At 33.3% G+C, this 26,604-nt stretch overlaps 2 protein-coding genes and 1 non-coding gene across 4 annotated transcripts; all 3 read left to right on the top strand.

The window, feature by feature from the left end:
* Nucleotides 1-568: 568 nt before the first annotated feature.
* LOC105129077 (ubiquitin-conjugating enzyme E2 5-like) lies at nt 569-4,121 on the top strand. Its single transcript, XM_011031010.1, has 6 exons — nt 569-811; nt 923-1,002; nt 1,530-1,644; nt 1,762-1,814; nt 1,970-2,098; nt 3,760-4,121. Exons 1-6 carry the CDS (start codon nt 681-683, stop codon nt 3,888-3,890), a joined length of 639 nt encoding a protein of 212 aa, XP_011029312.1. The 5' UTR covers nt 569-680; the 3' UTR covers nt 3,891-4,121.
* A 452-nt stretch (nt 4,122-4,573) lies between these two features.
* TRNAT-UGU (transfer RNA threonine (anticodon UGU)) lies at nt 4,574-4,645 on the top strand. Its single transcript has one exon. It is a non-coding gene; the product is annotated as a tRNA-Thr (tRNA).
* A 6,003-nt stretch (nt 4,646-10,648) lies between these two features.
* LOC105129076 (puromycin-sensitive aminopeptidase-like) lies at nt 10,649-19,052 on the top strand. Of its 2 annotated transcripts, none has more exons than XM_011031008.1 (33): nt 10,649-11,358; nt 11,772-11,852; nt 11,978-12,022; nt 12,223-12,363; nt 12,465-12,540; nt 12,667-12,743; nt 13,109-13,222; nt 13,311-13,385; nt 13,468-13,575; nt 13,674-13,886; nt 13,994-14,055; nt 14,193-14,220; nt 14,331-14,417; nt 14,522-14,547; nt 14,773-14,836; nt 14,932-15,012; nt 15,194-15,241; nt 15,353-15,371; nt 15,536-15,540; nt 15,660-15,671; nt 15,763-15,819; nt 15,918-16,027; nt 16,105-16,185; nt 16,276-16,459; nt 16,824-16,972; nt 17,070-17,208; nt 17,336-17,482; nt 17,578-17,659; nt 17,750-17,925; nt 18,113-18,223; nt 18,325-18,441; nt 18,546-18,617; nt 18,756-19,052. In XM_011031008.1, the coding sequence occupies exons 1-33, from the start codon at nt 11,281-11,283 to the stop codon at nt 18,834-18,836; spliced, it is 2,946 nt and encodes a 981-aa protein (XP_011029310.1). In that variant the 5' UTR covers nt 10,649-11,280; the 3' UTR covers nt 18,837-19,052. The 2 variants fall into 2 exon arrangements, with proteins under 2 accessions (XP_011029310.1, XP_011029311.1); XM_011031009.1 differs by having other exon boundaries at nt 10,651-10,965.
* The last annotated feature ends 7,552 nt before the right edge of the window (nt 19,053-26,604 follow it).

Raw genomic sequence — 26,604 nt, 5'->3', positions numbered from 1 at the left:
AAATTAAAGCTATTTTTAAAGGAAAAACATTCTATCGATCTTTAAGACTACTATAATAAACTATATATTTTTTTAAAAAGACATACAGATTCAGTCATCTGATCATGTATACGATGACCATGCACATGTTCGGTGTTTTTGAAAGGCTACTCATCATATTAACATCCGTACCTATGTTATGCATTTTATGTGTAATACAACAACATGCCATCATTCATATGCAATCAAGATATGCCACGTTAATATAATTGATTTTGGGAACCAGTAATCTATTGCCATTTATACGAGCACCCGTGTTAATGTCATTTGCTGACATATCATTGTGCTAGCATGACATGGTATTTTAATTGTTGGTGAAAATTGTTATTACTTTGAACCTAATGCGATGGAATATCGAGATAAATAAATTATTTAAAAAAAATCTGGATTATTTTTTAATTAGGGTTGATTTTAAAAGAAATGATATCATTTTATTTATTAATAAAAAAAGCGTGAACTAAACATCTAAGAGAAAAGGAACCAAAATCAAAAGAAGAAATGGAAATATTGCAAAAAAAATAATAATTCTATGCATTCTATGTAAAGGAAAATTACAGTGAAATAGGAAGCTGACTCCACATAGCCATGGGAGAGTGTGCATAATAGTATTATAAAATACAATTCCTACTTTTTCCTCGTTCATGTCCGAAACCATTTTAGATAAAAAGACCTCTTATCTATTCTTTCAACAATCAGCAAGAAAAAGGCAAAAAAAAGAAGGAGCAAAAATGTCTTCACCAAGCAAACGCAGGGAGATGGATTTGATGAAACTGTAAAAATCTTGTTTCTTTTTTGACAAGTTTCGTTCTTTATATAATTGGGTTTGTTCGGTGTTTTTTTTATCGATTTTTAATTTATTTTTTTCTGGGTTTTGATTGGCTAGGATGATGAGTGATTACAAAGTGGAAATGATCAATGATGGCATGCAAGAGTTTTATGTGGAATTCAATGGGCCTAAAGAAAGTAAGCAATCAAATCTTCAGTACCCATTTTTTCTTTTAACTGTTTTCTTTCTTAATTCAACTTTTTTTTAAAAAAATGTTTTTCTTGGTGGGTTAATTTCTGTTTTTTCAGTTGATATTTTATTTATTCCTGTTGATCCATGTGGATACTTTGGTTTTTGTATTTGTTCTTCAAGATTGCAGTGGATAAGAAGTTATATTTTCTTCTTCTCTCTTCTTTGATGAATTGAGCCCTTTATATTTCTCTAACTGCAGGTTTTTCTTTTTGAAGTTGAGATTTAAGCAGATCTTTTTGCTATTGATGCATGAGAAGAAACATTTAGATTTTCCTTTACTGTAAAGCAGAGTGTGATTTTAATGAACTGCACTGCACTTCTTCTTCTTTTTGTTCTTATATTGGTTGCAAGTTTGTTGTTTGTTGATTTTCCTCAGCAAAGATAAAGTTTAAGATTCTTTTGGGGTTTTTTAATTATGGATACAGATATTTTATCATCTCTTCTCTTCTTTTCCTTTGCGGGAACATGGCAGGTCTTTATCAAGGAGGTGTGTGGAGGATAAGAGTCGAATTGCCAGATGCTTATCCTTACAAATCTCCATCAATTGGCTTTATCAACAAGATCTATCACCCAAATGTCGATGAAATGTGAGTTAGTGGATGCTAAAATTTGACTACTTTAGCTCGTTCAAAGTTGGTGTTTGCTTATATGTATAGTTAGTTTACAACTTTTAACGGAAATGTGGGTTTGTGTCTGAGTTTCAGGTCTGGTTCGGTGTGTTTGGATGTTATCAACCAAACTTGGAGCCCCATGTTTGGTAAACCTTTGCTTTGTTGTTATTTATCTATGGACACTTTGTATGCTATATGTGGAGCTTCTAAATCTGATTCATACATCCATAGATTCTTTAATTTTTGAGTAATGCTGTTATTGTCAGAATTTGACAATTTCCATTTTAATGAAAATCCACAGATCTGGTTAATGTATTTGAAGTATTTCTCCCTCAGCTACTTTTGTATCCAAATGCATCAGATCCATTGAATGGAGAAGCTGCTGCTTTGATGATGCGTGATCACACTGGTTACGATCAAAGAGTGAAAGGTAGGAACTCCGAACATAGTTTGTGAACTTAGCCATTATTTCCAGTTCTCTTATTTCTATCCTGAAATCTGTAGTTATTTTCCACTTTAAAATGCATGTAGAAATTCATGAATATAAGACTCCGAGACAGGGAAATTATGTTGCATGTCAAGGACAACATTAACCCTGCTCATTTATGCTCATTGGTGATTGAACCACTTTTGTTGAGGTTTGAGTGATATTCTGAAAGAAGCATCATAGTTTTAACCTTGAACTTGATGAGTGATTCCTGTTCAGGTTTATTATAGCTTAGTGTTTCAAGCTGGTAGCTACAAATGCATTAAATTATTTAGTCATTGGATTTTCATTTTGGATCTACATCTTTGAACTTGCACGCTCGTCACATGTTTGTTCCCATTGTATATCTATAATATCTGACCTAATTTTAGTTTGAACTTGGAGCATGATTTGTGCCTGCTGGGTTTTGATTATTAGGAGGATTCATGCCATTTAGGTAATTCACTGTATCCATTAAAGATCAAATAGGAAGCAGCAAGATCTGAGACATTGAGATGTACCTTTACTTTCCTCTGTTGTCTTTTGGATTGAATGGTTTGATGCATTGAAAGGACTTGGTATCTACATATCCTTAGGAAAGTAATAAGACCTTTAGACCAATAAAGCAAAATGGGTCTACTGTTGATTTTGGATTGTTAATTCAGAAATTACTATATATTGAATGGAAACATTTCCTGTGAAAAGGCATGTAAATACATCTATTTTGATGCATGAGTGCATGAAGGCAAGGGGACTACAAACCATTTGTGACATTGTTGGACAGTGGAGGGGATGTTGGCTGTTAGGCAATCGTTGCTGCAAACAGTTTATTTTCTTCCTCTAGAATTTCTTTACAGAAATTTGTGTATTGGGTCTGGGTAGACTATAGTATAGTAAGATTTTCTTTATGAACATGGCCGTGGGAGAGCTGATGTCAGTCAATCATTTATTGTCTCTTAACTAGATCCTGAAACCCAAAATCAAATTTGTCTTTTATAAAATGATTCAGTAACTGTGAAATGATATCAAATATGTGAGGATGACCTCAATTTCCTACACTGGAATTACAGATTTAAACAATAGGAGCCCCAACAATAATACATGGCTGCCCAAAGAGTAAGGATAGTTAATGTTGGTTTGATCAGTTCTTTGTTTTCAAAATGGCTACTAATTTGGTTTTGGAATTTGGAGATTATTTGAGAAATTAGAGCTTTGTGTGATTGGAAGAAGAAATGAAGAGTAGTTTCTGAATGGGGTTCACAAAAATGGACTTTATGTTGCATGAAATATGGAAGTCTGATATAGGTCCGTGTCTTGTATGATGATGGATCATCAAAAGTTTAACAAAACTAAGCTGGCAATAGATGTATACTGTACCTGTACCTTCTTTGAGTGATGCACGCATACTGGCATCAACCTCATTGTTTCTATGAATTGTATTATGTTACAAAAAGATTGTCGATCCAATATTTTATCTACTCTTATCGTCTTGAACTCTGCCTTGCATTTAACTTCTAAGCCACCATCATTATCTTGTTGTAGCTACTCGCACCCTTTATCTATTTGTCTTGTTTCTCTTTTTCCTGAAATTGTGCAACTGTTATTCACGACTGTCATATTTCCAGAATATTGTGAGAAATATGCGAAGCCAGAGGATATAGGGGCAAAACCAGAAGAAAAATCCAGTGATGAAGAAATGAGTGCAGATGATTACAACTCCGATGATGACCAAGTCGCCGGCAAAGCCGATCCTTGATTCAATGTATGGATGTCTTCCAATTGTCTGTACCTGTACATGAAATTCAGCTCTTTTAAAATGAAAAATTAAATGGCTCAGTAAAACTGAAGGCTGATGGAAAAATTCCTTCTATTCTCTCTTTATTTGCCATAAATGTCCTGTAAATTATTCAACTCTGGATCAATGTTTCAGATATTCATTGCTGTTGGGAGGGAGGGTCTAAATCAGGTTGCTAATCCTTTGCATGTGCATGAACTTGTCATATTTTCGTGGGACTTGTCTGGTCTCCACTCCACTCATGGATGTCTTTTGGTAGAGAACCTAGCCAATCGTGATCGGAGGGCAATTCTCATCCTCTTCTGTTAAGCCTGGAGAGTTTACTTCCAAATTTGGAACTATAATATTTATGAGATTTTTGGGGTGATCCGTGGCGGGTATTGAATAACTTTGTTGAATCAAGCTATAAACTCCACTAGTCTAAAGGCTCAAGCATTGTCTTTGCTGGTCCCTATCTCTGAAGAGACTTCCAGAAAACGTGCGTTCTTTGAATGAGCGAGGATAGCCATGGAAACCTATATTGTTTTAGATATATATATAAAATGGATCCCTGAGTCTTTGAATGAGCGAGGATAGCCATGGAAAGAAATTGATCATCCTATATTGTTTTAGATATATATATAAAATGGATCCCTGAGCGACAAGCCCCTATAGCTCAGTGGTAGAGCGTCAGTCTTGTAAACTGAAGGTCTGTAGTTCGATCCTGCATGGGGGCATGATTTATATTTTTCTTTTTCTTCTTTGTTTGTTTTTGGTCCTAAGAGAAAAAACCAAAACATTGAATGTTCTCTGTACATGCTAGCCCTACCTCTACCCTAACTTGACCAATCTTTGATGATTTCTTCTCGTTCTCCAACTGGAGACAGAAAAGGAAGATAAAAAGGGCATCTAATATCCAATATTGTAAATATAGAAGGCTAAATGGTTAAAAAAAAAAAAACTTTAATTTGAACGAAAGATTTCCCCATAAACCACTTCAATTTGAGAATGTAATCATATGGTTAGTTGAAACAGGTCAGATTCTGTTAAAAATAATTAGCGGGAAACATCTTCTTATTTATTTATAATAAATAGTATATTTACATAAAAAGTAAGATTTTAGACTCCGAACTTGTCCCTGTGATCGAATTCAACAGTACATATCTTCTTTTTCAATAGTAGTTGTACTTGAGTTTGTAAAGTGTCATCATTCATGAATCAATGGATGAAAAAAAAAAGGTTTATTTCTTCAAGTAACCTAAAAAATATTCAAAAATAAAAAAAATGATCAAAAACCCCAAAATTTCTTGAGGTTACATCTATTTTTTAAAACAATTTGAATGCTAAATAATATTTTATTGGAACTCTTATCATCAAATATAACTCATTGACACCAAGAACGATTATTTTGATGGTCAAAATCGATGTTGACCGATAACTTTTCCTTTCTACATCAAAATCCAGTGATTTTTTCTCTTTTCTCTCAAATTAAAAACTAAAAAATAAAATTTTGTGTTGAAATTGCTAAAACTAAAGGAATCGAAAAGTTTTAAATTGAAAAGGAGGACTAATTTAAACTTTTCTTTTCAAATATGAAATTGCTACCTAATTTCTTTATCTTTTTCACTTTGATCTTTAATTTTTAATCGTCTTTTCTTAACAAACTTGAAGCAATTAGCCACTAATTTGGCCTTATAAGGACTCAATTGAGATAAAAAAAAAAAGTTTGAGGACAAACTTGAAGCAATTAGCCACTAATTTGGCCTTATAAGGACTCAATTGAGATAAAAAAAAGTTTGAGGATTAAAACAAATAAAAAAATCTTCAATGATTCAATCCATAGTAAAATATGAGAGAGTGGAAAATAAATTTAGTTACAATACTTTACCAACACATTTGTTCATAGCATTATTATTTCTATAATTCTTTGTTTAAAAAAGTCATTATTATAAAGAAATTGATGAGAATTACACGTAAAAAATAAATAAATTTAAGGTCAGAACATATTCTCTATACAATGCTAGCTAGCCCTCTCTGTACCTTAACTTAAATAAAATTTGATGAGAGAAAATCACTAGATTCCGATGTAGAAAGATAAAGTTGTTAGTTGATACTAATTTTTACCACCAAAATAGTAGTTCTTGATTTCAATGTGTTTTATTAGATAAGAAGAGTTTCAATGAGATGTTACTTGGTATTTAAATTGTCTAAGAAAATATATCTAACTTCAAGAAGTTTTTGGGTTTTAGGTTGGTTTTTTAAAACCATTTTTTTGGGTTGTTTGAATGCATAAATGTGTTTTCAGTCTATATAGTGTTTTAGGGTCAAAATATGGTTGAAAGTTAGATTTTTAGGTGCAAATCACACTGACTTTTCAACAATATTTGGTCAATGGAATTTGTGCAAAACAAGTGACGCGTTGTAGTAATTTTGGATCGAAAGCTAATAAAGAAGGGTTACAGAGCTGTCACAATAGAACTGATGTATTGCTTTAATCTATTTAATGAAAACATCACATGAAAAGATTTCTAAAAGCTTGGTAAACAGTATCCAAGCTTCTGTCAAGATTCACAAACCATTTCCAGGCTTTTATCTATATTCTTAAGGGTAAGAATCATTTTAAAAAGGGGAAATGGTTACTAGTTTTTAATAAAATAAGGATGGAGATTTAAACATGTGCATAATATTAAAAACATGTAAAGATAATAGTTATAACAAACTGGATAATTTGATCATATGTGATTAGTTAGTATTAGAAAATAATATAAATCATATCTTAGGGCTTTATATAACAGTTTAACCTATTAAGTTGAGATGGTTATTTGATATGGTATCAAAGCATTGATGACCAAGCAATCACGAGTTCAAATCTCAACATCCCTATTTATTTGATAAAAAATAAGCATAAAGAATGTGAGTCTATGCAAGTTTCAAGTCCAAATGACTTTCACTTGAGGAGATGTGTTAGAGAATAATATAAATTATATCTTGAAACCTTATCTAATAGCTTAAGCTTTTAAGTTGAGATGATTCTTTGACATGTTAGAGAATAATATAAATCATATCTTGGGACCTTATCAAACAGCTTAAGCTTTTAGGTTGAGATGATTCTTTGACATGGTATCAAAGCCTTGATGACCAAGCGGTCATGAGTTCGAATCTCATCATCCCTATTTATTTGGTAAAAATTAAACGCGGGCCTATACAAGTTTCAAGTCCAAAGGGCTTTCACTTAAAGGGGTGTATTAGAGAATAATATAAATTATATCTTGAAACCTTATTTAATAGCTTAAGCTTTTAAGGCAATTAATAGTCAGTAGTTAATCACCTAACAGTTTAAGTTATTGGGTTGAGTTGTTAAGGCAATTAATAGTCAGTAGTTAGAATAAAATAGTTAGAATGATTGTAATAAAAAGGAAAACACTAGAATATAAGTTGGTATATCAGAAATGTAATGGGTAAGAAATAACAATAATAAATTCAATCATTCTTCTTTTCTTTACTTTTCTGCCATTTTTTTTTCTAATCCCGTAACTCTTCTCTTGCTAAGCTGATAACTTAACATTCATAATTTTTAGATAGCTCTCGCTTGCTTTTACTTCAAATTTTATTGGCTTTTTTTTGGATAACTCTCGCTTTCATCATTTAAACCTTCTTAATTGTTTTTGCTAAATATCTTCCCCTATGAATAGCAAAAACATTGATTAAGGTCGTAATTAGAAATTTATAGGTAGATTTGATGCTTCTCTAACCAGGATTTTATATTCTCCAGATTTTTTTGTTAACACATATAATCACCAAGAACAAGAGGAGCAAAAGGTGTTAGTAGAGTTTTAAAATTCGAACTTGAGTGGAATTACATTCGTCAACTGTCTCCTATAAGTATTGCCCCCTCAACTTGTGGATAACCTAAGAGCATAACAAGTATGTGAAAAGGATAAGCAAACACAAACTTTTCCTTTTTCCTAGTGTTTTGTAGTTGTTTAATGAATAAAAGCATAATAATCTTCCCTTTTTTAATAGAATCACAATTATTTGCTTTGCTTTCTCATTTCTAAAATCCTTTTGCAACCTATTAGGGCCATATGGAAGAAAATTATCACCATCCTAAGTTTGATCTCAACCCTTAACATTGAGTGATAATTATCTACTTTCGAGTAACATGTCCAAACCCACAAGACAAATAACATATAATATCTTGTATTGTTTTGTTTGGACTTGATATTTATACATGTTGGCTTACAAGCTTAACTATATATATAAAAAAATCTTATAGCTTTCTCTTTATGTAACCTTAAAGATTGTATATTACAGCAGTACATGGTGCCTCAAAATCCTGAAATGTAAGATGTGTTCTCTCGATAAAAATCAAGCACACCTTATGAATCTAACTAATGGTGTTTAAATTATTGCTGCACAGTTTTCATTGCTTATTGTTAGGTCCATAACCAAGAAGCTGCCTAAATTATTCTAAATGTTACATTAAACTCTAAAATAAGACCTATACAGCTAGCTCATTGAATAAAATAATTGATGTGCATGCATTGAAACTTGAAAATGACTTTTTTGCTTTAGTTTAATCCCAACTTTTAGGTTTTATACATAACATAGAGCTCTTCTAATTGCCTTGTTAATGAATCTGAAAGCCTAGTGATAAAAGGCCACACAAGAATGAACAAAAGTTTGAAATGTTTAACTGAATGAATTTTATAGAGTTGTTGTAGGATGTGTTTGAAATTGTTGAAAATGTTTTTCGTTTAAAAATATATCAAAATAAAATTTTATTTTAAGTAAAAAAAATTTAAAATTTAAATGAATGTAATTTGCATCGCATTCTCAAATACATCTTTAATAACCGCGTTCACAAACATTTTTAATATTTATTATTTTATCATTGTAAATGTAAAACTTGTCAAACTTCAACGCTTACAAATTTGAAGAAGGGAATGGAACTTTAAAATACTGCTTTGAACTTTGTATCAAATTAGAAACAATAAAGCTCTTGTCTACTATAGCAGTACTTATTAGTTATAGGAAATCCAATAATTACTGATCGATGAAGAAAAAAGATTTATTTGAATGAAAATAACTAGATAAAAAAAACCTATTCTGAGCATAACTGCAACAAGGATCCCTGAAAAAGGAACCCTTAAACCTTATAGATAGAATATTTTAAAGTTATTTGGTTTATTAATCACAGTGAAAAAAGAAACTTTTTGGGTGTGTTAAGACCATGTTTCTTTAAAATTTTAATTTTTTATTTATTTTTTATATTTTTAGATTGTTTTGATATAATAATATTAAAAATAATTTTTAAAAATAAAAAATATTATTTAATATATTTTTAAATAAAAATACGTTGTGTAACACAACAATCGTTACTATATTTTTGAACAGCTAAACTCCAAACAGTGAGTTTTCCTGCATGTCGAAGCATTTAAAATTGAATTATTTAGGGCATGTTAAAGTATCTTTACGTTGAACATACTAGACCCATAAGATAAATTGAGTTGAATCTTCAATTACTCCTCCTAGTTTTTAGTAGCTAGACTCGACAATCTATCATTCTAAGGCTCCATCATCATCGTCATAATGTAATTGAATATACATTTTTAAATATGTTTAAATTAACCAAAAAAAATATTAAACTTATTATGTTTTGATGATTTTGATATTACCATATAAAACTTTCGCATTTTTATTACTTACTAAAAACGAAAATGTATCATATTCTCACAGCTGGTATTGGAAGAATTGGCTGGCACTACAACATAAATGCATCGACAAGCACATTATTTTGACCATATCAAATCTATAGATTTCAACAAAAAAATAAATAAAAAAATAATCCATTTCTACAAACTTAGATGTTGAAGCAATAGATTTGGTCTGCAACCAATTCAATTCTTAAGAAATATTTATATTTCCAGTTCATTTATTTTTGTGTTTTAAAAATATTTTTTAAAAAAATTAAATTTTTTATAATTTTTCTTTACTTCAAATTATTATTATTTTGATATTTTTATATCATTTTAATGTGTTAATATCAAAAAATATTTTTTAAACAATAAAAAAAATATTATTTTAATAAATTTTCAAATAAAAAATACTTTAAAAAACAATTATAATTATACTTTCAGACACCCCTTTAATATAGTAAATGGGTGGATTTTTCTTTGTTACAAGTATAAATATTAAAACTTTAGCTTATAATCAAGATAGAAGAACAAGGCACCCTTTGAAATGTAGAGATGTAGATGTCTCACAGGAGCTTGACATTTTCTTTTGGAGCTGGAGTGAGTCAGATTGGATTAAAAGCAATCAATTTTTGAGTTAGATTAGCTTAAAAAGAATTTACGAGGACCAAGCATATCCAATCATGGCCTCCGAGGCATGACCGAATGTGCTTGTCGGTTTTTAAAAATTTCTTTAAAATCCAAAATTGACGCCATATCCAAGACTTGGAAGTGAATACAACTTAAATGATACCAGAGCCCACCAATCACCCAGACCAAGAATTTAAGTATTAACATAGTAGCCCATCTCTTGTTTCGGGCCTAGTGAGTGTGTGTCTTCCACTAGATTTTTCATTCAGGAGAACAGGCTCACTGGACCAGAGAGAGCCCATGTTTCTAACGATGACAGGCTCTTACAGACTGTCTTAACCAAACTAACTCCCTATTGGACAGGACAGAACAAAACAAAAGCATAATTAGATTATTAGACTTTTAAATGTAATTGAAAATCTTTTACTATTTCCTTACAAATCTGTGGGTTGGAGGCAGGTTGTGACACGACAGGCGTTGAATGATGAAGTTGCCTTTTTGAAATGAAGGGTGTCTTACTATTAGAAGGATTTATCGTTTAGTATTATATTCACTAAAAAATCTATAATTAGAAGAATCTAGATAAAAAAATTAGCTGTCACTCCTAGCTCACTCTACTTAAAGCTTAAGCTGTCTGTCATTTCATTCTTGTTCTATTTAGGTTTTGTTTAAAAAAAAAAAATCACAAATCCTCTGTTTTCTTTTCATCAGATCATCAAAAAAACATCTAGGTAAATCTATCTCCCCCTTTTCTCACATTAGTTTCCATTTTATATGCTTATTATTTTTATTAGTTATTATATGTACTTTTGAAGTTTTTCTCTCCATATTTTGAATTATCCTTTTATCTATAAGAACCCTGCCAGTGTGCGAGCGCTTCTGTTTTTGGGTTAGGGGTTGTAGGTTCCTTTTAGTGGGTTTTGGCCATGTGGGTAGTTATTACTTCGTCATTCTTTGACTCTTTTAATGGGTTTTAATAGATTTGATCATTAACTAATAGATTCATTATAGTAGTTTATATAGGGATTTTTCTTGTCAGTTTTTAAATGGCTAGATTGATTCTTCCATGCAAAAGTTCCTGTCTTGCAAAGACCAGTCTCTTGGGTTTGATCTCCTCTGCTCCTGTGATTACTCTCATCCTATTTTCTCGTTGATTTTTATATGCATACATGTTTTTTATTTGTTGGTGTTAATTATTTAATGAATAGCTTTGATTGGCTGTTGGGACTCTCTTATGTTGTGTTGCAATGAATTATTAGCACCCAGAAGGAGCATGAAGGCTATTGATTTCTGTTGCTATAATTTGCACTAGCTTTATTAACGGTGCCACATCCTTAAAAGGATTTGTTTCCACCAGTAAGGTGTTACCTGTGTTGTTTTAAGTTCATTGTTCTATATGATTTTGAGATTTAGCTTCTTGGGTGGTTACTTTCTCTTTTACTCATTTATTCTTGTTTTGAACATTGTTGGTGATCATGTAGTAGATTTTTTGTTGTTTGTTTATGTATCTTTTAATCCATTCATTTATTTCCTGCAGCTTCGAGCTACCGGCAGACCTAGTTGCTTTCGGAGTTCGGCAAGAAATATCTCGAAATACAGAGGATTCCTCAGTTCTGAGGTTTGCATACTTTTTCCACGTGTGACCTTGAAAATCTGAACGCAAGTTTTTCTATGATTATTTTGGCTTCAACTCATCGTTGTATTCCAAGTTCTGCCAATTGTCCTGATAAAATTGTTAACTAGGTTGCCTTTCAAAGGAAGTGCCAGTTTTCGTACCCAGCATTATATGTAAGTTATAATTCCTTGGTTTCATCATGTCTGTCTAAATACATCTTGCCTGAGCATGCGCGCACCATATCCACACACACTGCACTCATGCCCGATAAAGTGTCATGGAAAATTGTGTATTTTTTCCGTGATTGATTTGTTTTGCTTGGTGTTTCATGCATGTATATGACCTTATTGTGCATTCCTTGACATATTTTCAGAGAGATAAGCAACACAGAAGGAGGCTAATTTGTGCAGTCGCCACAGAACCATTACCCAAGCAAGTTGAAGAATCCAAAATGGACGCACCAAAAGAAATCTTTCTCAAGGCTTACAAGTTGCCTGACTACTACTTTGATTCGGTATGCAAAAACTTAGTCGGGTTTGGAATATAGACATCTAGGACCCTGATTTTCTTTCTTTGGCTTTCACTTATCCTCATGTACTTGTATCCTTATCTTAGGTGGATTTGACATTTTTGCTGGGTGATGAGAAAACAATTGTTAGTTCAAAAATAACTGTTTTACCCAGAGTTGAAGGTAACTACGAAGGCCATTCTTTGCTCATAGAATTTGATCAGATGTCTGTAGGAAATTTGCAAATGCTGTTCTTACAATGGCAGTTCATACCATAGCACTGGCTAATCGAACACTATTGTTGAATAGGTTCTTCTTCTCCGCTAGTTTTGGATGGAGCAGACCTGAAGCTGCTTTCAGTTAAAGTCAATGGTGAGGAACTGAAGGTATGTATATTTCACTCTTCCAGATGTTAGCTTAGCTTGTGAATTTTTCCACTTAACTATTTTGGAAAGCTTTTTTGCCTTTTCGATCCTGATATTTGTCTACACTTTCCTATAGGAGGGTTTAATAATGTTATACCTTTTCCTTTTTTGGCATTTTATCAGTCCAAGGATGCTCACACCCAATTAGAACATTTGCCATTTTGTGATGATTGGCACTTTATTCCTTTTATTTCCTCATCTCTCGCACTGTTATTTCTGTTTTTCCTCTTCTTTCTCTCTTCTTTCCTTTTTTGGGGCGGGGAGGGTTTAAGATAATTTGGTGATGATTTAACCCAGCCTTTTTTTTGCGCTTTTCTTTTTTCCAGAACAGAGATTATCATTTGGAATCACGCCATTTAACAATCCTATCACCACCTTCTGGTAAATTTACATTGGAAATTGTTACTGAGATATATCCCCAGAAGAACACATCATTGGAGGTACAACATATTTTCTCTCGTCCTTTTCACAGATGCTTCTTGTGACTGTTTGCTAGATTTGAAGTTGCACTCTCCTTTTTCTCTTTAGGGACTTTACAAGTCATCTGGGAATTTCTGCACTCAATGTGAAGCAGAGGGTTTCCGCAAAATTACATATTATCAGGTTAATTCAAAGAACCATTTAATTCTATTGATTCATACTGCTATATAAAACTGTAAAATATTTTATTTTAATATGTTAACAGGATCGCCCCGATATAATGGCAAAATACACTGTCCGGATTGAAGCTGATAAATCTTTGTACCCAGTATTGCTATCTAATGGAAATCTCTTGGAACAAGGAGACCTTGAGGTGAATTTACCTGTTATGTAGAATAGCCTCCCCCATCCACAAAAAATAAAAATAAAATTAATCACCCTCGAATGTCTGCTTCTCTGGTTCTGTTGCAGGGTGGTAAGCATTATGTTCTATGGGAGGATCCCTTCAAGAAACCTTGCTATTTGTTTGCATTGGTTGCTGGACAGCTGAAGAGCAGAGATGACATGTTTGTTACCCGTTCTGGTCGAAATGTGTCGCTAAGAATTTGGACCCCTGCACAAGATGTACCCAAGACAGCACATGCCATGTATTCACTTAAAGCAGCAATGAAATGGGATGAGGATGTTAGTATCTTCCTATCTAACCCATTATTTAAAAATAACATCAAACCTAACTTTTGGGTTTTAGTGTTAAAAGTCTTTACCATTTTATCATGTAACTCTGCAAACAGGTTTTTGGTCTTGAATATGACCTAGATCTCTTTAACATTGTTGCTGTCCCTGATTTTAACATGTAAGTTACATTCTTTGTTTAGTAAAACATGCTCATATAATAGCCCTTTATCTTGTTTGATCTGTATAATGGTGACAAATACTGTTCGTTTCATGCACTTAAGCACTCACACTACCTTGTTTCTGATTGATTGTCAGGGGAGCCATGGAGAACAAAAGTTTGAATGTATGTCATCTAACTTTCTCAAGTTCATCATCATTTATATTTGTTTATTTTATCTTCTTATTAACACCAAAAACAAATTGATCTTATCTATATGGATTTCCTTTCGGCAGATTTTCAATTCCAAGCTTGTTTTGGCATCCCCAGAAACTGCTTCAGATGCAGATTATGCTGCTATTCTTGGGGTTATTGGCCATGAGGTTTGTTATGATATAACAGAAGGAGCATATTTTTTCAAAACCTTTCGTATGATTCCGAAGAATGTATTGTTTTGACTTGAATTTTTTCTTGCTTCTATCTGCAGTATTTCCACAACTGGACAGGCAACAGGTTGGCTTAAAGTCCTCCCATTTTTTATCCTGTCTTTACGCCTGTGTTATTGCATTCTATTTTTATATGCAGAGAAATAAGATCTGTGTTGTTGCAGTATGTTTGTAGTGGATTTGTTGTTGTTCTAGTGGTCATGGAGATGAATGTATTTTTTATTGCTTTTGTTTTATTGTGAATTACTGCATGTGTTGAAACTTTAATTAAGTGATATCTGAATAAACGCAGGGTGACTTGTCGTGACTGGTTCCAGCTAAGTTTAAAGGAAGGTCTAACTGTATTTCGTGATCAGGTAGAACTCTTTTCTTTCCTATATAACGAGTGGCAATTTCATAGTCACATCAGTACCTTCTTTATTTATTCTCGAAAATCTTTCAATATTGCTAGGAGTTTTCATCTGATATGGGAAGCCGCACTGTGAAGAGGATCTCTGATGTTTCAAAACTTCGAATTTCTCAGTTCCCACAGGTTCTCTCTTGTCCCTTTTCACAATTTTTGAAGTGATGTCTTAAGTATTAATCTTCAGGTGTTTAAATTACTTTCACAATTATAAGTTGATACATGAGTATGCTTTTTCTATAATTTCACATGGATTCTAATACAACATACTATATGCAAGCACTAACAAAGCTATTTTGTAATCATTCAGGATGCCGGTCCTATGGCTCATCCAGTGCGACCACATTCATATATCAAGGTATGAAATCTAGTTATTTATCAAAGACCTTCTCTGTTAAACTATACGTTTGCTTTAAACTTAATTTTTAGATGTGTACTGTATTCAATGTCACTGCTTTTTTATCCACAGATGGACAACTTCTACACAGGTTAGTTTCTGTTCTGTATGACTTTTTCAGTCAAAGCTTCATGAAACACCTTGTTTTCAAGTGGTTTGGAATTTGATCTTTTAACTTTTTTGATATTTGGCTGTCTTTTGCAATGACGTTGGGTTCATTCTGATATGGGACTTTTCACCGCCAAAAATTTGCAGTGACGGTATGGTTTGGAAATTTGTGGTTGCATCTTTTAATTTTGTTCAGTTTTCCTCCTTTTACGAGGCCAGTTACCTAATTGTTCATCTTTTGGGTTTTCTTTCTTGTTTTTCTTCTTTGCAGGTGTATGAAAAGGTATGAAAGCATTCTCATCTTGTGCATATGTGTGCATGTGTGTGGATAAGGAGCACTTTTGATGCATAAAATTCTTATTTTTGTGTATCAGGGAGCGGAAGTTGTCAGGATGTACAAAACCTTATTAGGGAGTCAAGGTTTCAGAAAGGTAGAAAATGATCCAAACTGATTCTTGTGTGATAATCAGCTATAACATAAAACTGTGCATCCTGGAAAATTTAACCACAATTGTTTTTCATATTTCAGGGCATGGATCTTTATTTTAAAAGACATGATGGTCAAGCTGTGACATGTGAAGATTTTTTTGCTGCCATGCGAGATGCAAACGATGCAGATTTTGCTAATTTCTTACAATGGTATAGACCTGTCTTTTATTTTCTCTGAATTACCCTCTTTTTTTTTATGCTTACCTTGGAATGTAATAAAATTACAGGTACTCCCAAGCTGGTACACCTCTGGTGAAAGTTACTTCATCTTATGATGCTGAAGCTCATACTTTCACCTTAAAGTTCAGGTATACATGCTAACTTCCTTGTGAGAGGCATAATCTTCCTTTATTAGTCTTGTAGTATGACTGACAACTCGGAATCTGGATATTCCACAGTCAAGAAGTACCACCAACGCCAGGGCAACCAGTTAAAGAACCCATGTTCATTCCTGTGGTGTTAGGGCTGCTCGACACTAGTGGCAAGGACATGCCACTCTCGTCTGTGTATCATGATGGAGCATTGAAGTCTATTGCAAGTGACAGTCAACCAGCCTATAGTACAATTCTTAGAGTAACCAAGGTAAGAGCACACTGGTGAACCCATGCTTGCTTTATCTTTGCATGTTTTAGTTTCTCCTTGGATATCTTGTTAACTGCAGTTGCTTTCCAATGTCCTATTTTTGATTGTTTTGCCAGATTTTTGGTTAAGCATCAAAATGGTCTTTTCAAATTTTTCTTGGTTGGATATGTGTTGCTAGTTATTCATATGAATTAGTGGTGTTCCTGGATCTACTATAAAGATGTTAGTAGTTGTGGTTGATGTTAGTTAGTAGTTATATGATGCTTTTATTGTGATTTTTATTTATTGAGATTAAAAAGGAAGGAATTTATATCATGCATCACTTTTATTAATAAGAAGTGAATTTACTGCTGATGCTGCACAGAAAGAGGAGGAATTTGTTTTCTCTGATATACTTGAGCGGCCAGTACCTTCTCTATTGCGGGGTTTCAGCGCTCCAATCCGTCTTGAATCTGATCTCTCTGACAGTGATCTGTTTTTCCTCCTTGCTCATGATTCAGACGAATTCAACCGGTTTGTCTATCTCTAAGCATTTGTGCCATTTTTCTTACTTTAAAGTGACTGATGGAAAGTTAGTTTATACTCTTTTTTTTTTTTTTTTTTTTTGCAGATGGGAGGCTGGACAAGTCTTGGGTAGAAAACTGATGCTCAGTTTAGTCGCTGATTTCCAACAAGGGAAACCATTGGTTCTGAACCCAAAGTTTGTGCAAGGGCTAAGAGGCATTCTTTGTGACTCGAACTTGGATGAGGTATGGCCAATGTTTTTTCCTCGTCTTCCTCCTCTTGTTTGTGGGGAGGGAGGAGGTAGAAGATTCATGCACCAGAGTACATAGAAGATGTAATGCACTAATGAGGCTTAATCTTTTTGTTATCCAGGAATTTATTGCAAAGGCAATAACACTACCAGGTGAAGGAGAAATAATGGACATGATGGAAGTTGCAGATCCTGATGCTGTTCATGCTGTTCGAACTTTCATCAGGAAGCAGCTTGCATCTGAACTGAAAGCAGAGTTTTTACGCACAGTATGGCCAGTCACCCTGGGTTTACTTTATTTGTACTTAACGTCTCCACTTCTTGGTTAATCACTTTGGGTGAATGAATTTGTCATGCTTCACAGGTCGAAAACAATAGGAGCTCAGAAGAGTATGTGTTTAACCATCCTAACATGGCTAGGCGTGCTCTAAAGAATATTGCCCTTGGTCTGTGTTTCTTGGCATCATGGTATTTAAAGTTTCTAGATTATAGTAACTAATTTAATTAGTTACACCTGTCTTTTCCACCATCTGCAGCATATCTTGCATCACTTGAAGACCAGGAGTTAACTGAGCTTGCATTGCATGAGTACAAAACTGCCACAAATATGACCGATCAACTTGCAGCTTTGGCAGCCATAGCCCAAAATCCTGGGAAAACTTGTGATGAAGTACTTGCTGACTTCTACACCAAGTGGCAGGATGAATTTTTGGTGAGTCTTTTGCTGAGAGCAATTCATTTTACTTGTTTTGTCGTGCCCTGTTTCACCGAGGACAAGTATATTTGGAAAACAATGACTTCCATGAGGCTATTATATTATTGAAGGCCATTTCAAGGAACAGAGCATTGTAGTAATTTTGTTGTCTCTTGTTGGATAATATGTTCTCTCTTTCTGTTAGGTTGTGAATAAATGGTTTGCCCTTCAAGCCATGTCTGATGTTCCTGGTAATGTTGAGAATGTTCGGAACCTCTTGAATCATCCAGCATTTGATCTGCGCAATCCAAACAAGGTATGCAATCATCAATAACTGTTTATGTTTGTTTGTGTGTGCACCTTCATGTGTCAATTCCGAAGTTTTGATCGAAATTGAACCCTTGGTGTGATATGCAGGTATACTCACTCATTGGAGGATTCTGCAGCTCTCCCGTGAATTTCCATGCCAAGGACGGGTCAGGCTACAAGTTCTTGGGGGAGATTGTGGTGCAACTGGACAAAATTAATCCTCAGGTTTGTTTCTATATTACATCCATGGAGTAGGAAGTAAATTGTCGTTATCATTATGCACATGGGTCATCTGTAGTTGCTTGTTCAATAACTTCCGTGGATTTCAGGTGGCATCCCGCATGGTATCAGCCTTCTCAAGATGGAAACGCTATGATGAAACCCGGCAAAACCTTGCCAAGGTAAGTAGCTGGTGCCATTTTTTCTGTGGTTGGAATAACCATCCAAAAGCATTGATGTTGCATACATCAGATTTACCTTTGAGATTTGTTAGTGGCTGGCATGTTAATTTGTATCCAAATTGGGACGGTTTATTGCAGGCACAGCTGGAGATGATCGTGTCTGCCAATGGACTGTCAGAGAACGTATTTGAGATCGCCTCAAAAAGTTTAGCTGCTTAAATGCCTAAAATTTGCAGGTTGCAGTTGTTTGCCATCAGTGCTTGCGACGGTGATGTGGGACAATAAGTGTGTTTGGCACATTTGCAAGATCACCATGATAAGCATGCTGTCCTCATTATGTCCCTTACATGGAAGAGACAGGATTCTGTAACTTTCAATACATCTTTGCATGGAATATTTCGCAAAATAATACCGTGATGATGCTTTTATCTTCTTGGTTGGGTGAACTACAATGGTACTCTACTGTCTGTAGTACTAGTATACATCTAGCTAGGGATTAGTCGAGATATTAGCATGGAATATTTCGAGTACCAACCTCCGAGACGCTTCATCTACCACGTGTCCAATAATAACGAATCTAAACCTGGATCTAATCCCCTTGCCTGATCATATTTACTAGCATCTTCATTCATAAACACGTATCTAATCCGAGGAGGAAGGCTTGTGAAAGGAAAGGCATCATGTGGCCAAGCTTATCGGCTAATACATGCCTAACCTTTTACTCGTCTTCTATTTGCCTGCAATAATAAGCATGCATAAATGAACTGTTAAAGTGGCAAGAGGGATTTGCTCGAGGATATTCGGACCTAGGGTTCAACTCTCAACGTTATTTATAATACTATCCCTGTTCGAATGCTCGAAAACTTATTTTCATGTGAAAGCATTAATGTTATTGTTAAAATTCGATCTAAGAGGGATTCAGTCTTGACGTGTAAGAAATTATTGTAGAATAACTTAATCGATATTCCTCGAGATGTCTCATTTCTCGTGTAATTTATTGGATAAGTGGAATCCATGATTTGATGATTTTTTTCTTCTTATGGTGAAATGGAAAATTTTTTTGGTCAAAATAAGGTTACTAGATCTTCTTGTCATATTCATATGCCATGACGTTCCACCGCGCCATTCTTGACCGTTGTTGAAGATGAGCTGCAGATTATAGGTCAATGCACTTCATCACTATGGTTAAGATTTACACAATTTAATTTACCATGGATCTTATTGAGAGCCCCTGCTTTATCCCTTAGGCACATGCAAGATGTGGGCCCTTTGACATGTATCAATTGTTTAACCCGCCACGTAAGGGTTGAAAACCTCACAAGTTTCCTGGCAAAATTGATAGCGTCTTGAGCTCGAATTAGGTCTCGCTGTTTGCTCAACCTATAATAGGAAAATGGCTCACAGGCCTCTCTTTGGTGAGTTGTGACCACTTAAGAAATTCTTCGAAGGCCACAGGGGTTTGTAGTTATCCCTTCTGTAACTCTGCTGGTTGTTGGAAAATAGATGGGCAAGACGAGGACATTTTTGATAACCTTAGTCCCTCATTCCAACTCTTTGTTGAATCACTAATGGAAACCATAGAGGAAATTGGCTCATAGAGGGAATATATATATTCTGACTTTAGTAAACCTGATTCTAGCTCAATCAAATCTCAAGAGTGAAAGTATATGTATTTGCATTATTATTAGTTGTACCTTTTTATTTTGTTTTTATGGCTAAATGATATCTTCTCACGTCATGATTACAGAATAATGATGATCTAATCATTGGAACCTTTAACCCCTTAATTAATCATCTCCTGTATCTACGCAGACATGCAGTGTATATTTCTCGAAATTAAATGAGTTTTGGGGGGACAAGTAGGGTAAAAGGAAACGACCGATCCTTTTTCTCTTTGGTCAAACAGTTTCAATTTATCAAGCCCGTTTTACCCAGAATCTGGAGGGGAAGAACACGGCGTAATTCTCAACGTCCATACATGCATGAACATAAAAAAAGATAAGCTCTTTAATTAAGCCACCTCCTTTTCTTTTTGCATCATCTAAGGAAACAGAGAAGGAAAGGAGCAAAAAGGTTAAAAAGAGAGGGTAGGACACTACAAGAACAAGTGATGATTTTACCTTGTTTTGATTTATGGATTGACATATGGATGCAATAATTGGAAAACGACAATCCCTGGTTTGATAAAATCGTAAATGAACCACCAGATCGAAAGGGAAATGATCATCATTGCCTCGAATATTATGTATGGTGCAACAAAGTATCACGGCATGCCCTAGTTTTAACTTTTAAGCACACACCAAGATGGGTTACCAAAAAAAGCCTAGCTACTAGAGGCCTGTTGTGTCACCTTTTAGATGCACCAATCATCCTGCTTTCCTTTCTTGAAGGGAATCTTTCACCACTTGCATAAAGATCATGTAGGGGGCAATGACTTTCCTTGCATACAAAACCCTAAGAATCTAGGGCTTTAACGTGTGAAATATCCACGTGAGTGCTGCATATTTTAGTGGACCCTAAAACTAAAAGCTTTAGATGATTAGGCTTTTCTTACCTAAGTAGAAGACTTTTGCCCGCAAAAGGGAAGAACAACTACAAATAACAAGCAACAAAATAACTACTCATTGCCCTACAGTCCGAAATCTAGGATACCTGGTATTCGTATCAGAGTCGTTAATTTTTTGGAGTATACAAGGTCAGTCATTACTAGGCCAATATGCTTGTATTGTTCGAGTCTTTTTTTTTTTTAATCTAATGGTCTTTTTTTTCCATCCTTGATTGGTGGCGGGGCCATGGCAAAATGACTGGGGAGTAATATAAAACTTGAAAGGGTAACAATAAAATAAAATAAGATAAATAGGGCCACATGTGTAATTAGAAAACTTATTAAAGGAGTCTAATTGAAGGAACTTGAATAGAAGGATGAGATTGTATGAGCCTAATTATATAATATCACTTATCAAAACACTATAGGGGTGGGGAGCTTGGCCCCTTCACTGCATACACTTGGTGAGAGAGAGAGAGAGAGAGAAGGGGGGAGGCTTTTTTAGGGCATCGACTTTTCACATTTGAATAAAGGAGTTTGGTGGATGGATAGTGACCAACTGTAGTGAATGTTATTAGGTGTGTGTTAGGTAGGTGGTTAAAATTAATAAAATCTCATGTGCAACTCTCCGGCCTAACCCTATCATGCACCTTAATTCCAAGTAAAATGTTGATGATTAAAAAAGCTCTTTCCCATGCACGATGAAGTAATATATATAGGAGTTTAATCTATAAATGCCAAAAAAAAAAAAAAGAAAAAAAAAGTAATATATATAGGAGTTTAATAAATGTCAATGCTTTTAACACTATTAGATTTTACTAGATAAATAGCACGAGTTATTCTAGTTAAATCAAATCTTGTTAACGTTGAGAAATATCTTGAAATTGTTACTGTTTTTTGGTAAATTTTTTTTTTTAATTGTGTGAGAATCAATCCGGTATGACTTAGTCATCGTAGCAGTTCTAAAAACAACTTGAATAAATAAGTAAAAATATAGTTTAACATAAAATAATTAAGATGAGATTTTTTAATAAACATTGAGTTGAAAACATATTACATTGATTAAAGTCAATCCGGGTTAACCTATCAATCTGCATATTAAGTTATAAGATCGTGATAATCTCATGTAAAGCAAATCAAAATAAATTATAAAATTTAATTTCTAATAAACTCAATGTTGAAAATAAAACTAAAAATAATTAAAAGAAAAACCTAAAAAATGACCTAAAATTAATTAACTCGGGTTAGTCTATCAAACCCGTAACCCGGATCATGAGATCACGATAAGTTAATAGAAAAAATTAAAATAAATTATTAAGCTCAATTCTCAATTAACTCGGTGTTAAAAGATGAAATTTTAAAAAAATGAAAAAAGGCACAAAAAAATAAACCAGGTCAACATGTCAAACCTATGATCCGAGTTATGAGATGGAGATAACCTCATAGAAAGCATATTAAGAAAAATCAAGAAGTCTAATTCTCATTTAACCTAATGTTAAAAGGTAAAATAGAGAAAAAAAGTCAATTAGAAAAGGAGGAAAAAAACTTGAGTCAACTAGTAAACCCGTTAAACCTGCAATCCAAGTCACGAGTTGTTATGACTTCATAAAAAGTAAATTAAAAAAAAATCATGAAGTTCAATTCCCAATAAATTTAATGTTGAAGGACGTAATTAAAATTGAAAAAAAAATTTGAAGGACGTAATTAAAATTGAAAAAAAAAGAGGAAAAAAATTATTCAAGTGTGTTATATGAGGAGGGGTACAATAAAACCTATTTTCTTTTAGTTTTTTGTTAACTAAATTGTTAGCTTGCGCTACGCTGTAACATAAAAAAGACAAAAAAAAATAAAAATAACTTAAAGCCAAGTTGAGCTAATATGTCCAATTCATAACTTAAGTCGTGAGACCAGGAAAACTGCTAAAAAGTAAATTGAAACAAATTATGAAACCTAACTAAAAAGTAAATTGAAACAAATTATGAAACCTAGTTCTATAGTTAATCAAATGTTGAAGAATGAAGTTGAAAAAATATGAATTAAAAAAGGACACAAAATACAACTCGAGTCAACTTAAATTAACCTGTTAAACTCATAATTCAAGTTATGAGATTATGATAACCTTATATAAAACAAACCAGGAAATTAACCTGTAACAACCCAACTTGCCCTGCCACAACAACAATTTGGATCATGAGATAACCTTATGTAAAGTAAATTGAAACAAATTATTAAGTATAATTTTCAATCAATATATTTATGAGCAATGAAATTGAATCCAATAAAAAAAGAAGACAAAAATGACTCTAGTCAATTAAGATTATCCTCCAAAATTTGTGATCATAGTCATGAGATCAAGATAATATAATAGAAATTAAACGAAAACAAATTATGAAACTCAATTCTTAATCAATCTAACGTTAAATGATAAAATTAAAAAAAAATACCAATTAAAAAGAAAAAACCTAAGTCAATTGCGTTAAGTTGTTAAACCCGTAACACAAATCATGAAATTAGAATAATTACATAAAAAATCATAAAGGTAAATGTATCATGTAATATACTAAAAGGGCTCAATGCCCCTGTACTGTTTACATAGACACAAAACACTGTGAATTGAAGCAGTATAATAGCAACCCGGCCCTTGACACAAAAAGTTGCAAAGGCAGCGGGGGAGGAATGACGTTGTCTTTTTGCTGAGGTGTATTTGGCATTAAAAGGTTGGTTGGAAAGAAAATGATTAGCACAAGTTTTGATGGGCCTATAAACCATAGGAAGCGGGCACCTGGTGCTAGCGTTGCTTATGTAAGGACAATTGGCGCTTAGGCTACCCAACCTTTGCACGGGGCAGACCTAAGCGCCACTTGGCCCTTGGGCAATTTCATTGTGCGGTGTTGACCCTAGCGCCACCAGGCGCTTAGGTCTTGGCAAAAGATCCAATTGGCTATGACACCCCAACCACTATATGGTGCAAGGGCAACCCTATCACCACGTGACGCTTTCTATTGTTATTATAATATTATTACTTATAATAAAAATAGTATTATTTATACCACAACTGATAATATTTTTAGTATTCATACTATTAATTATAAATAAAATAACAATATTTATAGCATAAATAATACTATTTTTATACGAATATTTTAAATTTTAATCACAACAATAATATTTTTTAACGCAAATACTATTTATTATACAAATAAAACTATTTTTTTATATTAATACTTTTAATTACAATAAAAATTAAAATATTTATAACACAAATAATATTATTTTTTATAGTAATGCTTTTAATTATAATAAAAATTAAAATATTTAAAATCCTTCATTAAAACCCAATAGAATTGGATCATGCCAGACTCATTGAGCTAGGTATATGATGTTGGACCCAAGACAATCAGTCCTGCCTCAAACCTAAGATAATTGGGTCCTTTGCCATGACCCATACGCCACATGGTGCTTTACCACACCTAAGCGTCATCTAGTGCTTGGGCGACTCCAATGCAAGGGAAGGACAAATCCAAGCACCACCTGGTGCTTGGGTCTTGGTAAATGACCTGAATGAGATAGTCTTGGTAAATGACCTGAATGGGGCTGGACTCAGTCACTTCCACAACCAAGTTAGGTTTGAAGGCGTCTACGCCCAACTCCAAGTTGGGTTGGATGTGTCCCCAACCGCTCTCAAGTTAGGTCTGGACGTGTCGGCGCGCACCCCTAAGTATTAATATAATAACTTGTGTTATAAATATTATTTTTTCTTTTATAATTCAAAGTGTTTAGATAAAAAAATAGTATTATTTATGTTATAAATATTATTATTTTTATTATATCTCAAAGTATTAATATAAAAAATATTATTATATGTTGTAATCATCTTTGAAATTCTTAATATAATTATTTATGTTATAAATATAATTATTTTTATTATAATTGTAAATATTTATATAAATAATATTATTGGTGTTATAAATATTATTATAATTAATATTATTAATAAAATAATTAATAAATTTAAAAAAGTAATCAGTATTAATATTAAAAAATAGTTTTTATAAAAATAAAAATGAGTCTGCCGCACGGGATCCAATTAGTAACGCACTAAATGTCGAATAATTAAAAAAAAAAACAAATGCCAAGGAGGAAAATAACACTTATATAATAAATAGTTTTTTTCAAGGTGATGCGCAGGGAAAAAGTGTTCTGTTAATTAATTGTAATACCAATATCATTTTTTTAAACTCAAATATAATAATCCAACAAGCATTATGATTACCCCGATATTCCAGACGTTCCCGTGCATATGATATCCTTCCTGGCTGTACTAATTGAAAAGATAATCAGAAGAAAAAATTGTTACGTGTGGGAGAGAGAGAGAGAGAGAGAGAGAGGGAGGGAGAGGGAGAGAGACAGCCGCGCAAGCTAATAGAGAGAGAGAGAGGCGGGGTAAAGGGGAAGAATTTTGGAAGATGGGACCGTTGAGATGGGATATGTGCGCAGCGCACGAAAGCTATCTAGAAGTTGATGGCCACACGTGCACTCACTTTGACAATTATTTATTTAAAACAAATCCTTTCTTTCTTTCTCGGTAATAAGACCATAATTAAAAGCTACCAACTGAGATTATTATTATTAATCAATCACAAAATTGCTTTTACACTTTTTTATTTATTTAAATTTTTACTTACTATTCAGGTCAATCATAAAATAGTGTCTTTCCCTCTTATTTGACCAGCCTACGCCCACTTCTCACTAACAATTACAATCATGCCTTCTCTTCCCACCCAAATCATTTTATCCAGGGGTGATTATTTTTGAATTACAATCATGCCTCCCCCCAGGTGATTATTTTTTGTTCGGTTTGATTTTTATATTAAAAAATAAATCAAATTAACATTATTAATTTTAAAATTTTAAAATCAAAACCAGTTCAAACGAACTAGTTTCGATTCAGTTTAGTTTTTGTTGTTAAAAAACCGATAAAATCGAAAAGAAAATCTCGATATCCAGTGCTCACAAACTCCAACTACAAGCAAATCTCGATGTCCAGTGCCCACAAATTACAAGCAAATCTTGGTTTTTGTTGTTCAAGAACACATATTTGCCCACGAACTACAAGAAAATTATAACATAATAATAAAAAAAAACAAAAACCCATAAGATATAGACTACATAAATGAACTTGAAATGAAGTTAAAATTTTAATTATCAAAAAGTTGTCTCTTTTTTTATCTGTCCATGTAATTTAATTAAAGTAAATGTTGATGCAAAGATGAACTTAAAGAAATGAGATGACAGATAGAGGGAAAATCTAACATTATTAATTTTAAAATTTTAAAATTGAAACTGGTTCAAACCGACTAGTTTCGATTCGGTTCGGTTCGGTTTTTGTTGTTAAAAAACCGATAAAACCAAAAAGAAAATCTCGGTACTCAGTGCTCACAA

Source organism: Populus euphratica, unplaced genomic scaffold, assembly GCF_000495115.2.
Source record: "Populus euphratica unplaced genomic scaffold, PopEup_1.0 scaffold48.1, whole genome shotgun sequence".
NCBI classification, from domain to species: domain Eukaryota; kingdom Viridiplantae; phylum Streptophyta; class Magnoliopsida; order Malpighiales; family Salicaceae; genus Populus; species Populus euphratica.
Note: the sequence above shows the minus strand (reverse complement) of the source record. Positions and strands in the feature narration are given on the sequence as shown.